Source organism: Prunus avium, chromosome 6 (assembly GCF_965620075.1).
Source record: "Prunus avium chromosome 6, drPruAviu1.hap1.1, whole genome shotgun sequence".
NCBI lineage: Eukaryota > Viridiplantae > Streptophyta > Magnoliopsida > Rosales > Rosaceae > Prunus > Prunus avium.
Window position 1 is genome coordinate 10,380,127 of NC_142289.1, and position 19,400 is coordinate 10,399,526.

At 37.2% G+C, this 19,400-nt stretch overlaps 3 protein-coding genes across 3 annotated transcripts; 1 reads left to right on the forward strand and 2 right to left on the reverse strand.

Moving 5' to 3' along the window:
* Positions 1 to 205: 205 nt before the first annotated feature.
* On the forward strand, positions 206 to 3,204 carry LOC110763886 (FAD-binding protein). The gene is made up of 7 exons (XM_021966771.2): positions 206 to 364; positions 490 to 557; positions 648 to 788; positions 1,271 to 1,312; positions 1,552 to 1,679; positions 2,751 to 2,852; positions 2,938 to 3,204. Exons 1-7 carry the CDS (start codon positions 306 to 308, stop codon positions 3,064 to 3,066), a joined length of 669 nt encoding a protein of 222 aa, XP_021822463.2. The 5' UTR covers positions 206 to 305; the 3' UTR covers positions 3,067 to 3,204.
* Positions 3,205 to 3,294: 90 nt separating this feature from the next.
* LOC148293627 (phosphoenolpyruvate carboxykinase (ATP) 1-like) lies at positions 3,295 to 6,619 on the reverse strand. Its single transcript, XM_021966770.2, has 12 exons — positions 6,410 to 6,619; positions 6,191 to 6,314; positions 5,793 to 5,946; positions 5,606 to 5,690; positions 5,402 to 5,502; positions 5,027 to 5,325; positions 4,762 to 4,935; positions 4,594 to 4,659; positions 4,314 to 4,492; positions 3,937 to 4,106; positions 3,655 to 3,823; positions 3,295 to 3,539 (listed from the first exon to the last, which is right to left on the reverse strand). The coding sequence occupies exons 1-12, from the start codon at positions 6,455 to 6,457 to the stop codon at positions 3,396 to 3,398; spliced, it is 1,713 nt and encodes a 570-aa protein (XP_021822462.1). The 5' UTR covers positions 6,458 to 6,619; the 3' UTR covers positions 3,295 to 3,395.
* Positions 6,620 to 13,148: 6,529 nt separating this feature from the next.
* On the reverse strand, positions 13,149 to 18,316 carry LOC110763885 (phosphoenolpyruvate carboxykinase (ATP) 1). Its single transcript, XM_021966768.2, has 13 exons — positions 18,158 to 18,316; positions 17,624 to 17,930; positions 17,221 to 17,405; positions 16,737 to 16,890; positions 16,353 to 16,437; positions 15,488 to 15,588; positions 14,957 to 15,255; positions 14,603 to 14,776; positions 14,433 to 14,498; positions 14,155 to 14,333; positions 13,825 to 13,994; positions 13,568 to 13,736; positions 13,149 to 13,478 (listed from the first exon to the last, which is right to left on the reverse strand). Exons 2-13 carry the CDS (start codon positions 17,920 to 17,922, stop codon positions 13,335 to 13,337), a joined length of 2,025 nt encoding a protein of 674 aa, XP_021822460.2. The 5' UTR covers positions 17,923 to 17,930; positions 18,158 to 18,316; the 3' UTR covers positions 13,149 to 13,334.
* Between the last annotated feature and the right edge of the window lie 1,084 nt (positions 18,317 to 19,400).

The window sequence follows — 19,400 nt, forward strand, 5'->3', positions numbered from 1 at the left end:
TTTTTTAATTAAATTGAAAGGGATGAAACCCTTATTAATTCAAGATTCAAATTCAACATAAGATCAATAAAAAAGAAAAGGAAAAGAAAATATCCGGACAATTCCTTATCTACTTTTCTCAGAAACCCACCCCGCATCTAGGCCCAACTATAGGTAGCCCTAACTGAGCCCAAATGCAAAAAATAAAAACTCTTCAAAAAATTCATGTTCTCCTTACTTCTTCAGTTCTCCAATTTATTCTTCGGTTCCCTGTAGGTCTCTACTTCTTCCTTCTTCGCTTGTTCTTATTTTTCCAGTTCTTCGCTATGTTGAATTCTGAAATAGAAGACCAAGTTTTCAACTTGTTCGAGGATTTCATGGCCAGGTAGTCTCTACCTCTGTGAGTGTGTTTTGAGCTTTACTAGCATAAATTCACTTGCTATGAACATGGTGGTGTTTTGTACTTTTTTTTTCATCTGGGTAATCTCTTTAACTTCATCGTTGTGACAGGGTGGCCAAGTTTGATGATTTAGTGAATCTGGGAAGCATTTTACTCACTGGCTTTCAGCAGGGGCTGGGTAAGTGTTCTGGGTTATGTTTTATAGATTGTTATCTGCACTAAATTACAATTATTTCCCATGTTCCTCAGTAACATTCTTCTTTTCTAGAGTTTATGAGGCGGGCTCCGGTAGAGAAGACATCTGAGTTGGTTAAAAACATAATCCGAGCTAATGAAACACAGAGAGTTAAGTCATATATTGAAGCTGGATGCATCAACAGTGACGATGGCATGCAAAATATGAACAAGTGTAGGTGCAATTGCTTTCTGTCTTTGGATTCTTGGTTAGATGATTTAGGCCCTCTCAGGCCCATATCACCCTTATTATCCACTAAGTTGTATGATTTTAGAAATTTATACCGAGTTCTATTTTAAAGCTGTGATCTTTATAAAATTTACTTGAAATAATTGGAATGAGTTATAATCTTTTCTTTCTCTTCATTTGATAGTTTTTTGGCCATCTGTTACAGGTCACCGTTTGTACTTTTGCTCCCTTTTCCAACTGTAGTGTCATTCTGTAATGATTTCTTTTGGGGCACTTGTTTCCTATAGCTGTCTGATATTTGTATTGTTCGTAATATTGGGTATATCTGATGATTGCCTTGTTTTTGTTGCTCTTGGGACTGAATTTGCACGTATTATTCTCTCTTTTCTCCTTTCCTTCGTTTTCTGATATTTTACTGTTCTGAACGTGATGTATTTTTTATACATGGGGAATTTTGCGTATAGAAGTGCAGACATGCCAACTTGGACTTCATGACCATTTAAGCAAAGGTAACATCTCTTTTCAAAGTTATAATTATTTGTTTCTTCAATCATATATGACAAAGTAATCTTGTCAAAATGGCAAGTGAAGTGGTGATGCCTTTACTTCGATAAGCTACTTAATCTGTTTGTATTATTAGTTATTTCTTATCTGGTGTGTTTGATAGTTGTTGCAATGCTGATACTTTGTTTATGTAACACTTCATGTACTTCTGAGATTTAATTTAAACATGTAATGGGTGTTGCAGGCAAAAGCATACTTAATGAACTTGAATGCCTTGTGGAGGATGTAATTGGTGCAATGGAAAATTTGTCCCCTTTCCAGGATGACAGTTTTGCTGACAGGTTGAATGAAGAAGCAAGTACTGATGACAAGGTAGTCTTCTTTCCTCTTTTTTCTTCATTTTTGTTTGGTCCTTCCCCCCTCACACCCCCTGAGTTCGGTAGTTATTGTACCCATATAAGTACAGACACAATCACACTTGTATCTATGATTAGCTCTAATTTGAATATAAGTTAATCGGATAAAATGCTTGGATTTGATTAAAGTTTAGTTGAAACATGAATGTCTCTCTGTAGCTGCAGAGTTTAGGGAGTTGTCCTTTTTTTGTTTATTATTTTATCAGATTGGAAAGTGGTTATTTTAAATTTTCGGCAATCTTTACTGCTATTGAGCTGCTGTTATGTGGTATCTCTCGTAGTCTAGAGATTATTTTTTAGGTTTCTTCTATAGTTTTGTTTTAGAAGTGGACTCCTTATTCACTAATTTTGAACTTTTTTGTTTCTAATTGGTGAAAGTTTTGTTCCCCATAAAAAAAAATTGAAACGTGCATGGTTCCACCCCAATATATGACCAGTTTGGCATCATATCTCTTTATATGGTGCATTATATTGGTAACCTCAGAGTGTATGTACATCCCTACAAGCTGCTTGGCTGCATGACAAGCCTGCCTGTTGAAAATCTCCTTGCCCTGGTATAATCACCAGAATTTTGGCCAAAGTATGGTCAGCCATCATTCAAACGTCTTCAATAACTACAAAAATCATTAGTACTTTATGTCCATTTATCATATACTTTGCATCCAGAATAATTGTCATCCTTTCTTTATAGTTTTTCTTGAAACGCTTTCCTATCCCAATGTCCTTTCATTTTATGATCAAGTTTGAAGTGTTTGTAAAATATGAAAAAGAGATTAGATTAGAAGTTGTGAATGCAATATTTCTGTCTCGTTAAAATGTTGATGATTAAGAAAGAGGCAAAATTATTTGGGATAGAGGGAGTTATATATTTTCAATTCTAAGATGTTTGGCTGAACTTAGTAGTTCATAATTAGTTCAAAATTGTATATTTCTCCGAAAATTTCTTACACCAATTCTTAATTCTGATTTCTTGTGGTTGATGATAATATTTAAAACCCCAGACTACTGACACCTAACTTCTTCATAGGAGGAAATTACTTCATCCCGTCCCAAAAGAAATAAAGTTACCGATTATGCTCATTGTATGGGGATCATTTACATTATGGTCAAGCAAGACTACATGATGCAGGTATTAAAGCTTTCTGGCTCGTTTCCTATCATTTTGAACACTTTGGTGTAAACTTTAGAAAATCCTATGTCAAAACGTGTTGCAGGAAAGGGTTGTTTCTGCTCTGAATGCCAAGTCATCTTCAGGAGAGTTAGAGAGCTACTGCCTGATGTGGTCTTTGCGCCCCTTCATAAAGAGCGAAGTTATGGATCATGCTTGGAAACTTATTCTCTGAAGTGTCAATGTTTGTTTACTGTTAGATTGGCAATTTAAATTAAACTAATGGTCATAAGACAATTCAATTGACGACATAATTGTTGGTTGTTTGTCTGAGTATTTTAGTCCATCTTATGATTTATTTATTTTCGAAAAACCATGTCACGATTGATTATCAGCAGTGGTAATTGACATCTATGAAATTTGACACAATTTTTTTTTTTTTAATAAATAAACTCAACTTCCATTAGATGGAATAACTAGAATAATTATTTACAAGGTCAATGTAAGTACAATCCATTAACCATTTGACAAAATTGGGTGCTATTCTTAAATCTCTGTACAGTCTCAGCAGTGGGGACCAGCTGCAAGCATCTCCTCAGTCAGCTTGTTGTCCTCACCAATCTGGTAATTTGTGAAGGTCTCAAAGTTGTTCTTGAACAGGCCTGCTAGCTTCATCAGTGTCTCATTGTATGCATTCTTGTCTGACCACTGCAACGCGAAAATTAAAATCACAAACCAAATCACATTAGAAAGGCTGAGAAAAAGAAAAACTAAGCAGATAGATATAGTACAGAGAAAGAGACGAAGAGAAAGCCCGACTTACAGTGTTCACAGGATCAAGTATTTCTGAGGGCACACCCTCAACCTCACTAGGAATCTCAAGTCCAAACACTTTAGTCTTCTTATACTCTGTCTTCAAGAGGCTGCCGGAGTGGATGGCATCAATGATTTTCCTTGTGTAGGCTAGCTTGATGCGGCTTCCGGATCCATAGCTGCAAGAGAGAAACATAATTTGGTTCAGATTTTCTTGCAAAATAAAAAAATGGATAAACGTTTTTAGGGTTCTAATGTTATGAACTTATGATGATGTTTTGAATTTTCATACCTTCCACCAGACCAGCCAGTGTTCACCAGCCATCCGGTTGCTCCATGCATCTGCATCTTCTCAGCCAACATTGCTGCATACTTGGTAGGATGCAGCATTAGAAATGCTGCACCAAAGCAGGCTGAGAATGTTGCCGTTGGCTCCTTGATACCGTCTTCAGTTCCGGCAACCTGAACATTTTCAATGGTGGGTTCAGTCAAAGATGTAAGACAAGCTCAATATTTTGATTTGCTAACCAATTCATAAGCAGATGGGAAAGTACTCTTCTATTTCTCATCCCGTGTGAAAAAACATGAAAAATGATTTCCTATCAAGTCCTTACTTTCCCATCTAATCCTTTATGGGATCCAAACGGGACCTAATAGTTGAATATTTACCAGGGCAGTGTAGCCACTGATGAAGTGGTACATGGTCTGTGCCAGGTTCAGCTTGCTCACGGGTGGGAGCACACCAAATGCATCACATGCCAGAAGAATGACATTCTTAGGGTGGGGGCCAACACATGGGATCAGTGCGTTGGGGATGAATTCGATGGGGTAGGCTGCACGAGTGTTCTCTGCAACCACAACCAAAAATAATAATTTGCTTGAGTGAAGTTAGCATTATAAGTTTATAAGTTTATCTTTTCTCTGTTTTCTTCTTCCCTCTGATATTTACCTGTAACAGATTTGTCTGCATAGTTCACCAGTCGGGTATGATCATCGAACGCAACATTTTCCAGCACTGCCAATAAGGATCAAATCAAATTCAATCATTTTTGTGGTGGCATTGGTTGGAAAAAAAAAATTGATTGAAAAATCACAAGAAACGGAAATGATATATTACCAGCGCCAAACTTAATGGCGTTCCAAATGTCAGGCTCCTTCTCCCTGGAGAGGTCAATGCACTTGGCATAGCAACCACCTTCGATGTTCGAAACACCTTTGTCGCTCCAGCAGTGCTCATCATCTCCGATCAAGTACCTGTTGTGATCAGTGGAAAGGGTTGTCTTTCCGGTACCTAATCATAAAAATGGAAAAAAATGCATTGATCAGAACCAAACTAGCCTCTCGGCACTCGCGCTCTATGATGATGAGTCGATAGTATTTACCTGACAATCCAAAGAAGAGGGCAACATCTCCACTTTTCCCCATATTGCAGCCAGAGTGGAGGGAGAGGATTTGGCGCTTGGGCATGAGATAATGCATGACACTGAAGAGGCCCTTCTTCATTTCTCCAGCATACATGGTTCCAAGAATGACCATCTCCTTCCTAGCAACATGGAGATCAACGCTAGTAGAGGAAGTCATGTAGTGTGTGTAACGGTTGCAGGGGAACTTGCCAGCATTGTAGATAGTGAAGTCCGGAGTGCCGAAATTCTCCAGCTCTTCTTTAGTGGGTCGGATGCACCTGAGTGAACAGTTCAGAGGACGAAAATGCAAATCGGAGCATAATTCAGCCCAGTTCTTAATTATGTTATACTTACATGTTGTGCATGAACAGTGAGTGGTAAGCCCTAGCGGAGACAATCCTCACTTTGATTTTGTTTTCTGAATCCCAGTTCAGAAATTGGTCGTTCACAAAGACCTGTAAATCAAACATTCAAGACCATTATCATTATTATTATTATTATTATTCTATAGCCATAACTATATATGGAAATTTAATGAAATGAGATGAAAAAAATTACCTTGTCTAAACAATTTAAGTAATCTACAGCTCTTTCCCTGTTAATCATGAACGTGTGCTCGTCCATTTCGATGTTGGGGGAACCCCTACAGGTGAAAGACAATACCAACGTCAATAATCAAATATTGACATCATTTATTTCAGAAAAAATATATAAGTATAAAAAAAATTGAAAATGGGGCACTTACTTTCCCCACCAAAGATCATCCTGAGTAGTAGCGTCCTTGACAACACGCTTATCTCTTGGAGACCGACCAGTCTTGGCCCCCGATTGAGTTGCTAATGCGCCAGTCGACGTGATGAACGACCCCTTCTCGTACTTGAGAGCATGCTCATAAAGCTCTGCGCCACATACAATCCATACTTCAAATCCCCCATGCTTTTTATTTTTTGCCAAAAAACATATCCAAAGTTCCAACAAACAATGATGCAACATGTTCAGTATTACGGGTTTTGCTAAGGTCAGTGGTCTACGTGCAGATCATTGATCGAATATGTGTCCCACGAATACCAACGATTAGACATTATAGGCGACTGACCGTAGCACAGCTCTTAGTATTACTACAGACAGAAGAATAGGTTTTACCGGCAGGAGTGAGGTTGTAGAGGACGTTGGTGAACTTTAAGGCGCTGTCACTGACGCAAATAGTGGGGGTGAAATGTGACACTTTATCAACATCGTTCTGGTCATGCTTCTTAGCCTGAACGACCTTAATTTGATCCATTTTCTCTAGTCAGTATTTGAAGCCAAAACTAATATATAAAAACAAAACAAAAAACAAAAAATTAATAAAAATGAACCAACCTCGGGTGTCTGATTCTGTGGTTGGGTCTCAGTCTCACCGAAAGCCATTTTCTTGGTGGGTATCTGAAGTAATTAAAATGAAGAGCACAAAGAGCAGCAAAAGACAGTTTTTGGTTTGACAGGGGATGAAGCGTATGGGGGTTCAATCTCCTTTTTTTTCTTTTTTTTTTTATTCGAGAGATTGAACTTACAATTAATTAAGCTGGGAAATTTGTGTGTATTGTCTTTCACCTTTTATTGTGGCTCATGCATGCCAAATTATGGTCAAGATTAAATTGAGGTAAAAATGAAATGGATAAAATATGTGGAGAAGGTGAATTGCATGGTGTCTTGAATGACACGTGAAGAGAGTTCCATTGCTTTTGGATCATGGCACCCCAAATTTAGTTTTCTAATAATAGCCTAAGATTAAACTCAATGCCAAATAATTGCTCTCACCTTCTTCTTCCTAAAATTCTTCTTTGATTTGTTCTTGGCCTCCCTCGCAGCTATACTACTTTTTTAATAAAAATTCTAAAAACCGAGTATAGCTGCCCTTAATACTATTAGAAAAAATCGTGTATAGCCGAGCGGCTATACTTTTTTTAAAAAAAAAATTAGAAAAACCACATATCGCCGCCCGGCTATACTATTTTTTATAGAAAAAACTTTAGTATAGCCGCGTGCCTATACTATTTAATAAAAATAAATATAAAAAAGGACTCTCCTAGTTGCTATAGTTTATACTTTATAGATATTAATTTGGTATAGCCGCGCGCAGCAAAATTTTGTCAAATTAAAACTTAAAAATTCGGCCATTATATAATATTTTAATATAATTTATTTAAATTTTTTAACATATATTATTTGTATTCAATAATATGTGATAATTATGTGTATAATACGTGAATTTTATTTGTATTATTGAAGATTTTTAAAAAAAATAGGTGTAGTAAAAAAAATTGGGAAAACCAGGTATCGGCTATACTATTTTTTTTTTTGGGCAAAAACCGAGTATGTCCGCGCGGCTACACTATTTCTTCAATAAAAATTCTAAAAACCGAGTATAGCCGACTGGCTATACTATTTCTTTTGGAAAATATTCTAAAAACCGAGTATAGCCGTCCGGCTATACTATTTCGTTAAAAATTGAAAAAATCGTGTATACCCTGGCGGCTATACTATTTATTTTATAAAAGATTGGAAAAAAACCGCGTATAGCCGTACGTATAGCCGTACGGCTATACTATTTCTTTTTCAAAAAATTGGAAAAAATCGGGTATAGCCGCACGGCGATACTATTTCTTTTAAAAAAATTGGAAAACCCAGGTATCGCCTCTCGGCTATACTATATATTTTTTTTTAAATAGAAAAATTCAAGTATTTCTTTTTTAAAAATTTAAAAAACCAGTATAGCCGTGCAGCAATACTGATTTTAAAAAATATAGCCATGCGCCTATACTATTTAATAACAAAAAAAAAAATTATAAAAAAGGATTCTCCTCGTTGCATTAGTTTATACTTTATAGATATTAATTTGGTGTAGCCGTGCGGATATACGAATAAAATCCGTAAATGTTTTATTGGACAAAATTTTGTCAAATTACAAGTTGAAAGTTCAGCCACTATATAATATTTTAATATAATTTATTTAAAGTTTATAATACATATTATTTGTATTAAATAATATGTGATAATTATGTGTATAATACGTGAATATTGTGTGTATTATTGAAGATTTTGTTAAAAATTGGTGTATTAAAAAAATTGGAAAAAACCATGTATAGCCGTGCGATTATACTATTTCTTTTATAAAAAAATTGGAAAAAATCTAATATAGCCGCTCGGCGATACTATTTCTTTTAATAAAAAGTGGAAAACCCGAGTATACCCATTGGGCTATACTATATCTTTTTTATAAAAAAAATTTAGAAAAATTCGAGTATTTCTGTAAATGTTGTTAGGTACAGTATATTCTGATTGCTTAACTCTATGAATATTCTGTAAATGTTGTTAGAAATCTAACTTCTTCTTCTTCATTCTTCCTATATCTTTAACTTCTCTGCTCTATCTTATTTATTTATTGCTTCTTCTTCATTCTTCCTATATCATTAACTTCTTCTCTGCTCTATCTTATGTATTTATTGCTTCCATTAAAATGGCTAACCAATCTAATATTGTATAAGAAACTTGAATCGATTCGATGAATCGGAAGAAATTCTTGAAGTTAATTCTTGAAGTTAATCGCAAGAAATGTTCCCCACAGAGGGCCGATTGAGAACTTTTCTCAGATTCTATTAGACCTCAATAGAACTTCGATAGTGATGGTGCAGTGCGGTGGTTGGGGAGTGCCATTATAAATTAGTTGAAAGAGAGAGCATGCGTTTCAAAAATATAAATTGACCATCAAATTTAAACACATACAAAAATAGTAAGAAAAAAGACATCATTTGTTACCAAAATCTATTGTCACTCAACACTTTCACATAACAAAAACAATCCGACCGAATTTTTCCTCTTCACATACCAAAATCTATAGGTACCAGTTTTTTCACCAAATCTACTAATGAAATGATGTGTGTTGTACACATGTCATTTCACATAGTCGTAATTATGTGAAGAAATTTGGTTTCATTTCACACAATTTTGACGATTTCTTGATGGATAAATCTATATAATCCATGTGGAAAAATACCAAAATACCCTTGTAAAGACCCAAACCAAATTATGCAGGACCGCGAAAGCCTCCAAGAAAAACACATCACGAGGGATGTAGGGACAGCATCACAGTGATCACAGAGGAGAGTGGGTGGGGTGGGGTGGTGTGCTGGGGGAACCCACAAGATTAATCCTGAAAATCCAATCCGACCCCTAATCTGATATGCATAGGATCACAGCACCCCGTGATTCTGGCTGTGTTCTGGGCTTGACGGGGGAAATTCAGAATATAGTATTTCTTTAATAAAAATTCTCAAAACCGGGTATAACCGCTCGGCTATACTATTTCTTTTTTAAAAATTGAAAAAATCGAGTATAGCCGACCGGCTGTACTATTTCTTTTGAAAAAAAAATTAGAAAAGCCTCGTATAGCCGCCGGGCTATACTATTTTTTTTTTTTAATAAAAAGCTTTAGTATAGCCGCGCGACTACACTTTTTTTTTTTTTTTTAAATTATAAAAAGGGACACTCCTAGTTGCATTAGTTTATACTTTATATATATAGATTAATTTGGTATAGCCGCGCGGCTATACCAATAAAATACGTATATGTTTTATTACCTTTTAAAATTGGAAAAACCCCAGTATAGCCTCGCGGCTGTACTATTTCCTTTTAAAAAATTGAAAAACCCGAGTATAGCCGCTCGGCGATACTATTTCTTTAATAAAAATTCTAAACATTGAGTATATTTATAAATTACTATCTTTTTTTTTTCTAAAGAGGATAAGCTTTTGCTATTTTGGTGAAAACTTGAGAATCTCAAGTCATGTTTACTTAAGACAAAATTACGTACTGTTGCGTAGATTTAGCTCCACCAAAATGGATTAAGCTGCATCCTCAACTTGTGATACTCGCAAGTGCACGAACCGTTGGTAGTTTAGCGTATGTAAGTGCGAGGTCGATTCCACAGGGATTGGTGATTGAATGATCCAATTCAGTTTTCCTACACAAAACAGAAGCAAAAACAAAGAACATGAAAGAAGGAAGAAAATAAGAAAGTAACTCAAGCAAATAAGTTCCCAAGTTCAATTTAGATTAATGGATTGATTCTAGCTAAAGTATGATTAAGCCATGGTGTGTGGTCATAACCTTGTGTTCCTAATTCCCTAATTTGATCATTTGTTGTCTAACCTAAAATTAAGCATTAGGAACCCATTAAGCATAGAAGAACATTTTAAACAACCAAGTATGTATCTAATCCCTGTTGTCGAATGTCCATACATACTCTTCCTATTCATAGTTCAATTCGAATTAAAGCATGGTGTATACTCTTAATTCAAACCAAGATAGCTAACATGCAAGCCTAAATGGTGATCAATCATTCAAACTAGCATATTAACTTATAAGCATAATGAATAAGAACAAAAACCATAATTGAAACTTGGAAACTAATTCAACTTGAAAACTTAAGAAAAGAATTTACATAACAAAGAAAAATAAATTACAACTAAGAAAACATTAAGGAAACTAAGAGAACTTTGAGGAAGAAAGGAAGTGTTTGAGAACTTTGAGGAGGGAGAAGAAAGTGTTTGGGAACTTTAGAGAATTTTGGAAGAACATGTGTTTGAGAGCTTTGAGGATTTTGGAAGGGAATGTGTTTAAGACATGGAGAATTTGGAAGAGAGTGTTTGAGAACTTGGAGGATTTGGAGAAGAAAGTAGAGAGGTGTTTTGAGAGCTTTGTGGATTTTGGAAGAGAGTGTTTAGGAACTTTGAGAATTTGGAAGAGAGTGGTTGAGAACTTGGAGGATGTTTGTGAACTTGGAGAATTTGAGAACTTAGGGAAGGAAGAGAAATGTGTTTGTGAAGTGTTTGAGACATGGAGACTTTTGGAAGAGAAGGGAAGTAGAGAGATGTTTGAGAACTTTGAGGATTTTGGAAGAACATGTGTTTGAAAGCTTTAGAGAATTTGATGAAGGAAATGGGAGAAGTGTTTGGGAAGTGTTTGGAGAAGAGAGTATTTGAAGAATTTAGAAGAAGAGAAAGGAAAAGTGTTTGATATTTAGTACAAAGAAAATTTAATAGAATGATCTTATTACAACAATTGAGAACTACAAAGGGAAACTAAGAGAATTTGAGGGAGAGAAGGGAAGGGAGCTCTAGAGAAGTGTTTGAGAGCTCCCCCCCCCTTGGGGTGTTATTACAAGCTTAGAGAACCTCCCTATTTATAGGCCTAGGAGAAGTGAAAATCTGAATTCAATATGGCTAATGCATACAACACTTGTTTTATAAAATCTGAAATGGTTGATGCACTTGTATTAGAAAATCTAAATTGGGTGATGCACTTGTATTAGAAAATCTTGAATGGTTGATGCACTTCCCCAATAAATCCCACCAGCAGCCCTAGCTCATCTTCATGTCACCATGACCAAGCTTCCAACCAGAAATGATAGCTCATGCCTAGCTCACCATGACCAAGCATCCAACCAGCACATGCTGAGATCAGCATGACCAGCAACTTCAAGGGCTTACAACTTGGGCTTCTCTTAATCAAATTAGGACTTTAAGCACTTGAAATTGAAGTTCAGAATGTCTTCTTTCCAGCCATATGTTATTTGGGCCAATCCAAGGTCGGAGTAAGAAGTTAAGGCCAAAACAAATTGCTAACTCATTTTCCGCGCTGAAAACAATCCATCCTGAGCATGGCTCTGTGTTTGCTAGGTAACAGACTCCAGATATATCCAATGGGCCTGAAATTTGGATATGTTATAGTACACACCCATTGGAACAACTTTCATGAAGAATGTGGCCTCATCCGAGCTATGTAGGTTGCTGAAACAAAGCTTGCAATATGACCTACGGAACTGGACTGGCAAGGGGCTGTAGCCATAATGAATTTGTCTTTAAGCTCTTCATCAATTCATCCAAATTAGGCCTTAACATGCTTGAATTGCATGAATTATGTTCTCCAAAGCCATCATTGTTACCTAAAGCTCAATTAACTGAAAGATAAACACAAAAAGGATTAAAAGCACAAGTTTAACTCAAAAACATAACCAAATCATAAGCTAGAAGGGTAAGAAATAATATACAATTATGAACCGATCACGTACCATTCTCAATGCCGATGTTTGTTTAATTTCATAATTTTATCGTAAGCTGATAAGTCAATTTATTAGACAAAATTATCCATTTTTGATTCGTTAGACATTAGCTTAGTTAGTGTCAGTGTCACACAAGATAACCATTTATTCACTAATTGAATTGGCTAATGAAAGTGGGAAAATGAGTTGGAATTATAATAGATTTTATTTCAGTATCTTCCAGTATAACAAAAAGAAGAATTCTTAGAAAAGGGGAATGAATGACCATTTCAAGCAGTCTAGGCCTGGCAACATGCTGAGAAAAGATATAAGTTCACATAACAACCCAGGCTGAAGGACTCTCTGCATCTTGCCTTGAATAAAAATTGACACAATCCTTAGATGATTGTAGGCCTAAGATGACAATGTTCCACTTCTTGTTCAATCAGTCTCAAGAAAACAACAATATAAGTAGGGTAACAATTTTCCCCCCGGATTTATTTTAAATTTTTTATTAGTAAGGAAAGGAGATTCGAATTTTGGACATTTTCAACATTAGAAATAAAAATATATATCATTAAACTAAACCTAACTTAATAGTTGTGTCATCTTTGAATTGACCCGGTATGCTTCGTGAACTAAAAATTACATTTTTTTAAAATCAAATCACTTATTATAGCCTTGTTTGGACCTAGATTTTTTTGCTCATGGGTCTGGAAAATTGGGCCTTTAAAGACAGTGACAATGGAAGAAGGAGAGAGCTTTGGGCCCAAGGTTGACTTTCAAAACTCACACGACACTTACCCTAATATGAAGGTGCACATCCATAGTTCATATATGGCACCCTCACCGTAAAACGACTCAGCTGAGGTTGAAGAGACCTAACTCTTCAAGTCAACGAAAGGTTTGCTCCACCAAGGGAGTGTGCCATGGTTGGTGGCTTGAAAATGCCTTTCTATTTTCTTTGTTTTGCTTTGGATTTATGTTCAAATAAACTTCAAATTTGGAAACACGCCGAGATGAGAGGGAATATATGGAGCATCCACCTCCTTGATTATATTAGAATAGGACTTAAAAGTACAAGAACCATTTTGCAAATCTAAGAACAAGGACTGCAACTCAAATCTATCCAATTCTTATTTTCATTGCATAGACCCTCCAACTTCCCTAGAACTAGTTTCCAGTTTTTCTTGTTCTACCAAGGTTTCAGAAATTTGGACCAGCCGCAAGTATCTCTTCAGTCAGCTTGTTGTCCTTTCCAATCTTGTAGTTTGTGAAGGTCTCAAAGTTCCTCTTGAAGAGGCCAGCCAGCTTCAGCAGTGTTTCATTGTGTGCATTCTTGTCTGACCACTGCAACACCAAACAAAAAAGTTGGATATCAAATACAAGGGCAGACCAAGACTAAACAGAGGAATGGTTGCAAGAGAAAGCCAACTTACGGTGTTCACTGGATCCAGTATTTCCGAAGGCACTCCCTCAACCTCGGTGGGGATCTCAAGTCCAAACACTTCAGTCTTCTTGTACTTCGCGTTTAAGAGGCTGCCATCGTGGATGGCATCAATGATTTTCCGGGTGTAGGGTAGCTTAATGCGCTTTCCTGATCCATAGCTGCAGAAGAGAAATATTTATTTATTTGGTCCAGATTCTATTGCCAAAATGATTCTAAGGCCATGATGACATTATCAAAGGCGCATACCTTCCACCTGACCACCCAGTGTTGACCAACCATCCTGTTGCACCATGCTTCAGCATCTTATCAGCCAGCATTGCTGCATACTTGGTAGGATGTAACATTATAAATGCTGCACCAAAACAAGCTGAGAATGTTGCCGTCGGCTCCTTTATACCATCTTCGGTTCCAGCAACCTAAGAATTTTCAATAATTAGTTCAGTGAAAAATGTGTTAAGAAGCCCAATATATTGATTTGCTCTTAAGACCACATAGAGCACCTTTGCTCTTCTGCAGAGAGCCTCATTATGCCCCCAACTTATAATTCACAAGATAAATTGGAATAGCTGAACTTACAAGGGCAGTGTAGCCACTGATGAAGTGGTACATGGTCTGTGCCAGGTTTAACTTGCTCACAGGTGGGAGCACACCAAATGCATCACATGCCAAAAGGATGACATTCTTTGGATGTGGACCGACGCATGGTATCTTTGCGTTGGGAATGTACTCGATGGGGTAGGCGGCACGAGTATTCTCTGCAACCAGAAGAAAAATAGCTCAATAAATTTGTATGGTTTATCACAGGAACAGAAGCATGTATAAGTATAATGGATCACTAAACAAGTGATATTTACCTGTAACAGATTTATCACTGTAGTCCACCTCTCGTGTATGCTCATCAAACACGATATTTTCCAACACTGCCAGTGAAGATAAATTCAATCGTTTCAAGTTGAATTCACAAGATAAAACAGAGCACTTTTACTTCTTCCATGATATAAAAGAAATTGAAATGATATATTACCAGCACCAAACTTGATGGCATTCCAAATGTCAGGCTCTTTCTCTCCTGAGAGGTCTATGCACTTGGCATAGCAACCGCCTTCGATATTTGACACACCATTCTCAGTCCAACAGTGTTCATCATCTCCGATTAAGTACCTGTTGTGATCTGTAGATAGAGTCGTCTTTCCAGTACCTAATTATTAAAACAAAACAAAAAAGAAAAAGAAAATTAGCATTCATTATTGAAATGACATGGCTGATCTTTAGCACATTTCAAATAAGACACCAAGGATGGTGAGGGAGAGAGAGCAAGAGAGCACATATCATATGGCTGCTAGAGCGACACCATTACCGCGATCCGATGATACTATACCTGACAAACCAAAGAAGAGAGCAACATCTCCATCTTTCCCCATATTGCAGCCAGAATGTAGGGAGAGGATTTGTCGCTTAGGCATGAGATAATGCATGACACTGAAAAGACCTTTCTTCATTTCCCCGGCGTACATGGTGCCGAGGATGACCATTTCCCTCCTAGCAAGATTAAGATCTATGCTAGTGGAGGATGTCATGTAGTGTGTGTAACGATTACACGGGAACTGGCCAGCATTGTATATAGTGAAGTCCGGAGTACCGAAATTCTCCAGCTCTTCAGGAGTGGGTCGGATGCACCTGCAACCCACCCAGTTATCCAATTGTACACTAAGCTAATACACATGTTTGCACCTCCTATTTTCCTGGACTGATTTCTACACTTAGGGATGGCAATACTCAGAAAAAAGATTATGTTAACGTTAAGAGGACTTATCTGGCGGCCTTACCCCATGGAAGGCATACAGAAACATACACTGCTGAAAAAGCAATGAATTCAACCATCGTTCATAAATTCTTATGTTTTACTTACATGTTGTGCATGAACAGTGAGTGATAAGCCCTGGCAGAGACGATCCTCACTTTGATTCTGTTTTCTGGATCCCAGTTCAAGAATTGATCGTTCACAAAGACCTGTAAATCAAAAGTTCAATACCATTTCTGTCCCAGAAATTTCATTTTATTAAATTTACCATGATATATATATATATGCAACAGAGTGACAAACTTTCAGCAAATACATCTAGTTTAGCAATACATAAATTCTGCTACTTCTTATTACTAAGCTCTTTTATTGTATTTTATTTTTTTGTCACAGTTTGGAAGGGGAAGGTGCCATTGGAGTTCGAAGCTGTGACCGTTGATGTGCAAACAAATGCTCTTACCACTGAGCTATGAACCTGTTGGCACTAAGCTCTTTTAATTTACATGTTAAAAAAAATCATAACAGTTTGGAACATGTTCAAATTTACAGAACCAATTAATAGTTATCAATATAAGTCTGACCAAATATTAATTATGGTCTTGTTGTATCTATCCTTCCCCAGAGTTGTAGGCTCTTGGCTGCTAAACTGGTAAGGTTGAACACAACACAAGCAAGATAAATACAGAGCACCGCTAAAACGTGTGGGGCAGAATTTGGGCAAATTATGCAGAAAACGACAAAGTTGATCCTCCCAATGGGGTTTTAGGCCAAGTTGGAGAAACAAGACAATAAAGATACCATCGCCCACATCTCTACTCTAACATCACTATCTCCTAAAAGCAATATATTCTAAGCATTTTTCAACACCAATTATTTTTAAAGATGTAAATATTCAAACTTGTCCTAAAATCCATTTTTGGAAAAGAAAGCAAGCTTTTATGTGGGGCATAAAAATGAAGGAAGGAAAAATGACCTTGTCCAAAGAATTCAAGTAATCCACAGCTCTTTCCCTGTTGACCATGAAGGTGTGCTCATCCATTTCAATGTTGGGTGAGCCCCTGCATGTGAAAAATACCAATTATTTCTCAACTGCCAGTAATTTATTTATTTCAGAAAAAATAAAATAAAAGTAAGTATATAGTATTAAATTATTATTTTTTAAATACAAGCAATAGTCTAAATTATAGAAAAGAGAATTTTCACACATTCTACCACAGTGCAATGGAGTTCAAACCTGAGACTACTGAGCCGCAAGTCAATATCCTTTTTTAATAATAACGTTATTAATTACATTACACACACTAGTCAAAAAGTGAAAATGGGTACTAATTATTATTATTATTATTATTATTACTACCTTCCCCACCAAAGCTCATCCTCAGTGGTGTCATCCTTGACAACGCGCTTATCTCTTGGAGACCGACCAGTCTTGGCTCCAGAAAGAGTTGCTAATGCGCCTGTTGACGTAATGAAGGACCCCTTCTCATACTTTATGGCCTGCTCATATAACTCTGCACCAGATACAACCCACACATCAATAAAAGAAAAACTTCTCATATTTCATACACTTTTATATCTATTTTTCGCATCAGTCTCGAGAGATAAAGAAACAACTCAATTAATCGATGGTATGCAACAAATGTTACTCGCATTCTCAGTTTGTCATTTTGCGATTTTTTTTTTCATAATATATTAATTTTATGGTAAGATGACAAATTGAGAACGCAACAGCCTTCCTTAATTGTACAAGACAAGACCAGATCCAAATTTGCAGAAATTATTTTTGGTGGCAGGACAAAAATGGATCAAGATGCGAAAAAATGAAATTTTGGTAAGCTCACCAGCTGGAGAAAGGTTGTAGAGGACATGTGTGAACTTCAAGGCACTGTCACTGACGCTGATGGTGGGCGTGAAATGGTGATGGTGCGACACGTGCGACGAAACCTTGGGCGTCTCCGACTGCTTAGCCGGGTCTCCTCTTACCACCTTTGGCCCAGTCTCTCTCGTCAGCGAAGCCAAAGATGCACTGCCAAATATAAAACCAAGCAGGAAATTATTAGGCCTGAACCCTGGCCCCTTGTATCACAAATCCGCCGTTCAAGCTGTTTTTATTAATTTTTTTCTTCTTGGGTGGGTTTTTGTTATTTCCTTCTCATTTATCGTGCTCTAAACTGTTTTGAGTGTTAATAAGTAAGTATATCGAAAGAGTTACGTGGGTGCGTGGGCTGCGTGCCACGTGTATACCTGATGGACTGGAGCTGCTGCTTCTGTCGCTCCACTTCAGAAAGCGTGATGGCAAAGGCACCACCTGGAGTGCCCTTGATCGGGGTGGTGGGCGCCGACTTCTTCTTCTGCAACGAGTGGAGCTCGTCGATTGTCTGCGCCTTCACAGGTGGCGTGCTGTCGTCGTGACACATCCCATTGCCCTTCTTCTGCGTCTGGATCTTCGCCAGCCCGTTTCTCGCCGTTCCATTGCCGTTCGCCACCGCTGCCGTCCCGTTTCCGTTCGCAAAGGTGAACTCTCCGTTCCCGTTGGACGCCATTTTCTCCTCTACAAACAAAAAAACAAACATGAACATAGCACATGGTAAAGAAAATAATTATGACAAGTCTTATATCATTTGTATGTCTGTCTCTTTTATCATTATGACAAGTCTTGTATCATTTTCTCCCATTCAAGTTATCACAGCGGTAAGTATCGAAAAGCGATAGGTTTTCATTTTTTTTCTTTCTTGTGCCTATGATTGAAACAAAAGATAAGATAGAAAGAGGGTGCACCAGAGATTCAGAGCTGGAGAAGAAATGAAGGAAGGAAATTATAATGGGAAATGGGGAAGGAAGAAAATAATAGAGTAAGAGAGCATGAAAAAGAGTGTAATGTCGTAACACGCAGTAATGAGTGGTGAGGGAAATGAGAAGGGAGGGGTGTCCTTTATATAGGGTTGAGTGGCCCCCTTGTTAACCAGGGTTTAAAAAAACTCCAGTCAGAAATTAACCATAGTTAAACCCTATCCCTCATGGTTCAGACTCAAGTGAAAAAGTCCAAAAACCAATTAAACGAGATGCACGACGAGGATAATAATTACCAATCCTCTGCTCCGCTCACCACCCTACCTATTCTCGCTCATCCAGTCCGACGTTTTACACGGTTGCTAATCTAATAAGCTTTGATATGATTGGTTGAGAACATATGAGTTCAGTGGAGATGCATGTAGGGGAACATATCTCCCAATTCAAACCCAACAACACGCAAACAGCAAACGACGTATCCCCCCACACGTGTACAAGGGAAATTTAGGGGGTTGAAAATATTATCCCCAATTCCATTTCCCAACTGCATATTGTTTGTGTACGTTGTATTTGCGCTGCGCCTTCCCCTAAAAATAGTAAATCAAATTGAAGTTGGATTTCAAGTCCGCAATTACCGTCAGTTTCTCGCGAAACTCCGAGATTCTTACGAGCCGAGTTTTTACCTCTTTACTTTTTCTCTATCCAGCCAGCGCAAGTATGTAGCAGATTCTATATATTTGTGCATTGAAACGCGGGAAGAAAAAAAAAGAGCTCCTCCGCGTCGGGTTGCCGCAAGCACAGCGATTGGGAGATGTGGGGTCCAGTTCTTGATTGGATATCAGTCGTCGATTGCTTCTCAGATTCTCACCCATTGGTTGATGGGCAGCAGATCTATCCTCATAGATATCCGCGCGAAAGCACTGTAGTTAAGAGACAATGATAAAGTTTGGTAATTAAATTAGTGCTGGTCTTTAATTTTATCCCAAATTCATATTAGTAATTTGCTGACAGGCAAGATGTAAGAAAATGGATTGTTATGAAACAACTTCAAATTTTGAGTAGAAAACTTCAGCTTCAAATGAAAGATGTGTCGTGTTCTTAATGAATAAGAGAAATCGAAATTGAAACATCTTCTAATTTAATTTGCTTTTCAACATGGCTACATGAGGTAGTTTCTTAAAAACGAAGATGCTTAAAAAGGAAATTGGAGGATGACAATAGACACTACTGG

Coding starts and splice junctions, on each gene's coding strand:
- LOC110763886 (XM_021966771.2), top strand. CDS start 306: ATGTTGAATTCTGAAATAGAAGACCAAGTTTTCAACTTGTTCGAGGAT. Junction 365..489: donor TTCGAGGATTTCATGGCCAG/GTAGTCTCTACC, acceptor TCGTTGTGACAG/GGTGGCCAAGTTTGATGATT. Junction 789..1,270: donor CATGCAAAATATGAACAAGT/GTAGGTGCAATT, acceptor TGCGTATAGAAG/TGCAGACATGCCAACTTGGA.
- LOC148293627 (XM_021966770.2), bottom strand. CDS start 6,457: ATGGCTTTCGGTGAGACTGAGACCCAACCACAGAATCAGACACCCGAG. Junction 6,315..6,409: donor CACAGAATCAGACACCCGAG/GTTGGTTCATTT, acceptor GATCAAATTAAG/GTCGTTCAGGCTAAGAAGCA. Junction 4,493..4,593: donor TGCAGACAAATCTGTTACAG/GTAAATATCAGA, acceptor TTGTGGTTGCAG/AGAACACTCGTGCAGCCTAC.
- LOC110763885 (XM_021966768.2), bottom strand. CDS start 17,922: ATGGCGTCCAACGGGAACGGAGAGTTCACCTTTGCGAACGGAAACGGG. Junction 16,438..16,736: donor GATGAGCTTTGGTGGGGAAG/GTAGTAATAATA, acceptor TTTCACATGCAG/GGGCTCACCCAACATTGAAA. Junction 14,334..14,432: donor CAGTGATAAATCTGTTACAG/GTAAATATCACT, acceptor TTCTGGTTGCAG/AGAATACTCGTGCCGCCTAC.